General features: G+C 34.8%; 1 protein-coding gene across 1 annotated transcript; it reads right to left on the bottom strand.

Moving 5' to 3' along the window:
* Window positions 1-5,160: 5,160 nt before the first annotated feature.
* LOC128786098 (vesicular inhibitory amino acid transporter-like) lies at window positions 5,161-6,466 on the bottom strand. Its single transcript, XM_053939134.1, has 2 exons — window positions 6,422-6,466; window positions 5,161-6,312 (listed from the first exon to the last, which is right to left on the bottom strand). Exons 1-2 carry the CDS (start codon window positions 6,464-6,466, stop codon window positions 5,161-5,163), a joined length of 1,197 nt encoding a protein of 398 aa, XP_053795109.1.
* Between the last annotated feature and the right edge of the window lie 1,567 nt (window positions 6,467-8,033).

The following is an 8,033-nucleotide window of genomic DNA, read 5'->3' as shown; positions in this document are numbered from 1 at the left end:
TGGCGCTGCAAGGCAATAGCTGCCTAGAAGCGCTGCATACCTCTGAATCATTGTTCTAGAAGAGGCCAAGAGGAGAAATAGATAAAGACACACAAAGAAAAAGAATTTGTTTATAATACTATTTATTTAACAAGTTTTCAAATTCCTTTGGGTAACAGAAAACATTAAACATAGAGCTTCCACACAAATGAGAATGATTTTATTTTAAATGTTTTGAATTCATAAGAGGTATGGGGAAGTGAAAGAAAGGAAAACTGTTCACACACAGAATATATTGACTTATATTACCTGGAATAGTTTGAATCACTGCTTGTGCAAAACTGTAGAAAATGTTTATAGATGATATTAAATCATACATTAAATGAATTCTCCCACTTTGCCTTCCCCTTCTCTCTTTCTAATTTTTTTAATTTCCGTGATGTTTCTTTTCCTTTTTACTTCTTCTCAAACCTCTGCCAGTTTTCAGTTTTCCTTTCCCAGTCCCTCACCACATTTTCCCGTCATCTCCTCTTTTGCTTTTTGAGTTGCATTTACTCTGCCTTTAATTCCTCTCCCATGTGCTGCATCCCTCTGTATATAATTATTTAGCTATATAATTTTATATTTCTATCTTAAAAAAAAAACTGAGAAAAGCAGTTTTCAGTTAAATATTTATGCTGCATAATGGGCTGCTTGCTGTGCTATTACCTTCATGTTATCCTGGCACAAACTGACAGAGACCAAATGAAGGATGAACAAGAGGGAAAAAAAAAAAAAAAAGCAATGTTGATTGTCAGGATCACTATGAAGGCATGGCATAATAACAAGTATTAACCTAGAGATTCCTTGGGATTCCCTCTGGGGTTCATCTCTGCTCTGAAAATTCACTTGAAAACTGTAAAATTAAGATCTTAGGACTCACCCCTCTAAGAGCCTCTAATGTGAAGAGAAATATATTAGACATCTGAGGGGTGACAACATAAAGGTAATGATGACGAGGAAGAATGAAGAACAGTTAATTTCAGTGTGTCAACAGCTTAACAAATACTTATGCTGAGAAAAAAAATATTTAGGTGGATTTTAGACCGTGTATTTTTACAATCATTGTCAGCAACTAAACAGCACAATAAATTTTCCAACATTTTATATCCCATATTAACCCTTGGGACAACTAAATCTCAGAATACTATAAAAATATTTCTAAGATATATTTCTTTTTCTACTTCATTTTAGAAGATGAATATTTTCTAAGACCAATATGTCATCCAGATAATTATTAAGAATGAAGAAGAACTGAATAAATGATTTCTAGAAATCAGCTATCAGTTTTTAAAATATGGTAGTTCTGAAAAGAAGTACTGAAAATTGTAACTTGACTTAATGAAGCATTTGCAGGGCATCTTATTTGTTCCATTTTTATACAATCACTTTTTCAGAGTAACCAGTTAGTGTGAAATGCATTTTGTACATGAAATACAGAATTCACAAAAAAAAAAAAAAAAATAAAGTGAGCTATCAAGGATAAAGAGGTAATGAAATAGTGTTAGCCTCAATAATTTTTTTCTGTAGCTCTTCTGACATCTCTGCCAGAAGACAGACATGTTTTCTCACCATCAGCAGGAAAAATATTTATCTCACTGCTGGAAAAAGAGAAGAGATGTAATAAGGTGGAAAAGAAACTACAGTAAGGAAGTAAAGTGATGACCAAACTTTGGTGTAAAAGTAAATTAAGTATTGTTAATGGACTACAGGAGTTAGAACATTGTTCCACTTAAGTAAATTATTTTTCTCCCACTGAGTCAGTAGAGTGAGGTTTTCAGTCTAATTTCAGATGTCAGTTTTGAAAAGCCTTCATAAATAAACACTTGAAGTTCCTAAGATAACTTAGCTGAGCCTGTATTTTAATTTTAGGGTAATCCGATTGACTTAAATCTGCACTACTGTGAGAAGTAGAAATAGAGTGATTGGTGTTCCCTACAAAATGGGAGAAGAATTTTGGGCAATGCCTGTGTTATTGTTGCTGAAAGGGAGGAGGTTCCTTTACTCATACTTCTACTGGCAGAGGAAATGAAGCACGAGTGTTTGAAAATGCTTTATTTCAGCACATAATTTTTTCCGTTGCATCTTCTTCATGTTCACAACTGTCAGTTTTTTGCTTTCAGAATTAATTTTGATAAAGCACTATCATACTACAATTAATAATCCAGGAGTGGCCAAAATAATACATTAATATTTAGTCAGTCTTTTACTTTCCTAGCTTCAGTGATTTTAATGATTGGTAGTATAAATTTAGTGACAAAATTTTTAAGTAGTCATTACTTAGATGAATGCAGATCCTCTTGGTTCATAATTTATGGTAACATCACCTTTCCAGATTCTCTAAACATATTCTATAGATCATATTTTAATGTCTAATACAGAAAGGTGTAAATGTTTTACATATCCTATTAATAGAATTTTTCAATTGGAAAATGTTCAGAAATAAGTTTATATATAAAAATATGTGATTGTGTGTTTTAGGAAATGAAATCCAGTGAGTTAGTCTTACATCATTAATATTTGTCTTTATTATGTGTTATGCACCACATTCAGGCTTAGTCTGTAGGGTGTGTATATGCATCTCTGCCTTTCCAGGTTGGGACGTTCACTTAATCTTGAGTCCAGAAGACAGTTTCTCATCAAGATGTCTGGGCATGGCTTTAAAGCAAAGCTCATATATCTTCTGTGTCCCACAACAATGGCACACTTCAAAATTGCTGAGTGCTGACCACAAAAAGTCTTGAACTTTTATGCTTTCCCTCTTAATCTAGTGCCTTTTGTGACTTCTTGAGGGCTTGCACTTGGATGACTTTCACTTTTGTGCATTTACAGTTGTATTGACTTGTTAATCATAGCCCTTGCTTTTTCCCTGATATTAACAGAAATTACATAAATTATTAAAAAAGGACAATAATAGGACATATTTTATAAAGCAGGAAACATTTATCCTTGTAGAAAAGGTCTTACATAAGAGGGAGCATGATTAAGTGGGAAGTGACCATCCTTGGTTTGAAAGGACTGGGCACTGACTTCTTGAAAAAGGCTAAGAAAAGAAAGTACAACTAACGCCAATTTTGAATCACAGTGATGAGCTAGTGAATGCCTAAAACTGCCACAAAATAAATTGCTTATCTTGGTTTTCAAGCTTTCCCCAACAGCAAATGCACTGAGGCATTTGTTGATTTTCAAAAGAGTTAGAGACAAAACACTTTAAATAGAAGTAGTAGATGGGAAAAGAGTGTGTGTGTGTGTGTGTGTGTGTGTGTGTTCCTAAGAAAGTAAGAGAAAGAATTTTTACAAAACTCTTTGGACAACCTCCCTCTGTCCTCAGAGATTTATACAGGATAAACAGAACAAATCCTGTTCCTGCATGTTTGTTTATCTATGAAATTTCTCCACACAAAAAGTAATTAAATCCTTTGATTAATATCATCCAAGTAATAATATCTTTCTGACTATGTCATAGCAGTAAGCTTTCAGCTCTTTCAATGGGCAATGTATTTTTGTCATTTTACATAAAGATAAAAAGTCTCCTATTTGTTCCAGTACAAATTTTAATATAATTCAAATTGTTGTGGATTTGAGTGCAAAATTTGACCCATTGCAGGAAGCAGTAATAAAATTCTGAGATACTAGTTATTTCCAGTTTTCTTGATAATGTCATAACACAATTAATCTGTTTTAATAAATTTTCATCACTATTACATATGACATGCGTACACTAGCGGACAGGGAAGGGCCAGGGTGGCATACAAGGGTTTCCAGAACTCCTCACCTTTGTTTTTTATCATTCAGCAAACCAGCCTTGAGAGGCAACTGTTGCTCATGCAGGACAGCAGCATTAATGCTGAGAAACTACACAGGAAAAATAGCTCAGTTAAGCAGATACTGCTGGGCTCTTCGTCACCCGGTCTTAGGCTGATGTTCAAAGACTTTTCCATATGACACAGTACAAAGTTGTCTGACAATGTTGATAACAAAAATGCATACTTTCTTCTTTGAAATAATTACTTTAATTATGTATTATAACAGAGGTTTAGTATGATAAGATAATATGTATTCATTAGAATAGAGCACTCTGATTAGATTGCTTCTTGTCATAATGTTTTATCACTAATGTGAAATACATTGCAGTGCTGCTCTTTTTATTAAGCCAATATCTTTTAAAACTAAAGATCTACCAAATTGTACAGGAAGTTAACTGTGTTCTGTTGGTTGAACTTGATTTACTCCACTGAGCTTTTAATAGAATCAGATAAAATCCACAGATCAAAGAAATTTCCTGCCTAAGAGGGAAAGTGAACTGCATAACTTTTTCATGCTACCAGTGAGACTTCTGGTAACCCAACCAATACAGTAGTTGCATTTCAGAGACATGAATCTTAGGAGTTAGACTTGCAGAAAAGCTGCAGTCACTGGCTATAGCTTATTTCAGAAAAAAAAAAATCTCTTTTCCATGACTTTGAACTGTTAGTATGACCCTTTTACTGACTGTATTTCATTTGAAGTCATGATAAAAGCAAACTTTCAAAGCTGTTCTAAACTGAGCTCTCTTTTTGCCTATTCATTTAAAAAACAAGTAGTAGAATTTGTCTTACATAAAAACCAAAATTCACTGATTTGTTCTTTTCACATGTTGAATTGCAGTCTGCCAATGAGGTGAAATAATATTTCATCCATTTTCAATAATAGATCTAACAATAGAATTCTGTGATTCTGTGATTCTGTGCTCTCTCTCACTCACATCCTGTAAGCTAGTTTTGATAGCTTTGAGACTGAACAGTATCTAACCCTATGAAGAATTCTGGTTAAATTGGCGAAATCACTTGCAATAGTAATTTCAGGAGGTGCATGCCATTGTATGACTAAAACCATGTAGGATTACTTACAATTATTTTCATGTTAAATCATTTTCAATACCTTTCTTTTTAATGTTTTAAAGAGGCCTAATTTTGTACTTTTTGGCTATGAATATTATTTTCCACTTTGATTAGAGAGACATAATTTTCCAGTTAAAGACTTGAATCTGCAAACATTTAAGCAGATGCTTAATTCTATCTAGTGACAAAATCGCATATTCACTGACTAACAGGGTAAAACCACTTATAAGATTTGCTCCTAATTTGTCTTTCAGGAAATCTTTTACACTCCTCCAAATACTTTAAGCAGCCCTTTTATTGAGCAAACTATGCCTGCAAGGCTACAAAGGAAGCCCAAAATTAAAACAGAGATATCTGCACATTTCTCTAAGAAGGACAGTTTTTTCCATTTAAGTTTTAAATGGAAGAGAGAAGGAAGAAGAAAAGTCATAGCAGCACCTGTTACACTGCCTGACAAACCCATCAACAGGGCGAAATGTGGTGTGAACATGGTCATCAACAGAGTTAACATGAGAAATGAGCCTCTTACAGTCAGAGCAAGTAGTGGAGATCTGTAATTGGAATGGTTGTCTTTAGAAATACAAGAATACACAATTTCTGTTGCTGCAAAAAAGGGCAAAGGGTAAGAAAGAAGAGCCTTGGTTAAGAGACATAAATTCACTAGGGTTTCAAGAAATGATGGCAGGTTGTCAGTAATAACTTCCTTTGTCTTTTCACCCCAGGTCAAAAAAGCAGTAAGTGCAAAGGTTGTTTTCAATATACAGGCAAAAAAATGAGTCCAGTTTAGCATACACCTAAATTCCCCTGGGTTATTCATATTACCTTCAAGTGTGGGAAGAAATATTTGTGAAGTGTAACTGAAAATGATCACCCCTACAGAGACCAAGAAGTCCTCAAATTCAAGGGACAGTCTGAATTTTGCCCAGGACCATTGATGCATTTGTGTGAGACAGTAAGTTATCACTACAAAGATGATAACAAAATGAACCAAAGAACAAAGCTGGCTGAGTTTGGAAACAATTTTTAGAGTTCTTATAAATATACAAGGCAACAAAGTAACAAATGCAATTACAGACCAAGTTTTCTCAGTCACGGGTACATACGGGAAACTGTGTGACAGCAAGTTCCCACTAACAACCAGATACAAAATACATGTCATGATCAGTTCCACCACTTGGGTTACATTGACAACTATGCCACCTAGATTGGGAAACAGCTTTTTGCAGCAGTCATTTGCAATATCTTCATACGTGTCTCTCACTCTTATCAGTTGCCCATCTTCATTTTCCTCATATAAGCAAGCAATTAGAATTTTGCCTGTGTAACAGCATAATGCTGCAGCCAAGACAATAAGAAGTAGACCACTGTATCCACTGTGGAGGAGAGCATACGGCAATCCTAGGACAAATATTCCCTGAAGAGGAAGAAGAGAGAGAAAAGATAGCACAAAATCCCTTGGGCAAAATGTTTACGAGAAGTTGCACCCCCAATACCATCCTCCACTGAACATTGCTTTCACCCACCTGCATGGTGAAATTACTCCATTTTGCTAAGTAAGTAACAACCATGAGAAATGTGTTTATTTATGATAAATGAAATTACCAGCAAAAGTAACTACTTCTATCAACACACATGTAAAGATAAGCTGGGAAAATGAGAATGTGACTGAATGATAGAGTCAGGTTTCTAGTTAATATTTAATGCTGATGTGATTAGAATCACATTTTAGAAAGTCCATAGTTATTCAGTCAACATGCATATTAATGAAACAGGTTCAGTATCAGTAAAATTAAGCATCTGTAGCATCATCTGTACAAGTTTCACTCCAATTAAAAATAACAGTGTAGATAGATTCAGTAATGACAATTTCCTTCAGTCAAAAAAATTTTAACAGACCTCTGGAGAGAAGATGACATTAGAGTGCATCAGATTATGCTTGCGCTTCCTCCACAGCTTCTGTCTGCCTCACAGGGCCTTTGCTCTTGCTAAGTCCACTGATAAAGTGATTTTTCTAACTGCTGAGATTCTAGACTCTGAAAATTTATTTAGGTGTTTAAAAATTGCAAAACGTTTTTTACTAAGTAGTTTTTGAAAAAAAACCATAGTTTTACTTGTTGTATCTGGTAAAATAAAGAAGGAGTTTTACTTTCACAGAACATTATGAACACTTCTTTGTCTTTTTTCCTTTCTTCTCTGTATTAAGGGACAAATTAAACTTCTATGTGGTTTCATCAGTTTTCATCATTTCCATCAGCACAAAACCAACAAACCCCTTGAAGAGTAGTTATTAATAAAAGCATCCAATTTAAGAAAGATGCTTTTGTGACACTTTTTTTGTGTTACAAACCTGAAATTAGGAATTGCACATGAGTCAAACTGGTCAGGTATTTTAATTCATGACAACTGAAGAAAGGTAAGGAGGAAACACTTGTATTTCTGCACAACACAGTTATGCAGAAATACAAGAAGTTCTGCAGAAATTTTTACTTCAGTATTTCTTACTGCACCCATGACATGATGAAATCTGAGTATTTTTGCTTATGTTTTTTATTCTGGCCTGACAGAAGGAATTGATTTGGAACACACACCTACATTCTATTTTTGACCAAACCTGAGTATTGTAAAATGCAGGCCAAACCAATGGGAAGAAATGACGACGTCCAACATCAGTTCAGAAGGCTGAATGATTTCTTTATTATAACTATGCTAAAATACATTAATATACTATATAAAGGAAGATACTAAAACTACATACCTACTTTAACTACCATATCTAACTACCAACAACTTGTGACCCTGTTCGCAAGAATCCAGACACTGGTGGATCTGATTGGCCATCAGGCCCAAACAATCCTCACCAGAATCCAATCAAGCAATCACCCCAGGTAAACAATTCTCCAAGCACATTCCACATGAGAAAAACAAGGAGCAGAAATAAAAATTGTTTTCTCTTTCTTTCTCTCTGTGCACCTCTATGAAAAATCCTGAGAGAAAGAGAAATGTGTTGCCACACCTGAGCAACCCTATCTGCTCTGCAAAACCTATGAAGCCCTAAAGAAACCCCTCCCCACAGAAGGGGTGACCCACTCTTCTCTCACTTCCTGAGTGGGTAGTGCTGTTGACTTTCAGGAGCCA

Source organism: Vidua chalybeata, chromosome 3, assembly GCF_026979565.1.
Source record: "Vidua chalybeata isolate OUT-0048 chromosome 3, bVidCha1 merged haplotype, whole genome shotgun sequence".
Lineage (NCBI taxonomy): Eukaryota > Metazoa > Chordata > Aves > Passeriformes > Viduidae > Vidua > Vidua chalybeata.
The sequence above is the reverse complement of the archived record's forward strand: the minus strand, read 5'-3'. Positions and strand labels throughout refer to the sequence as shown.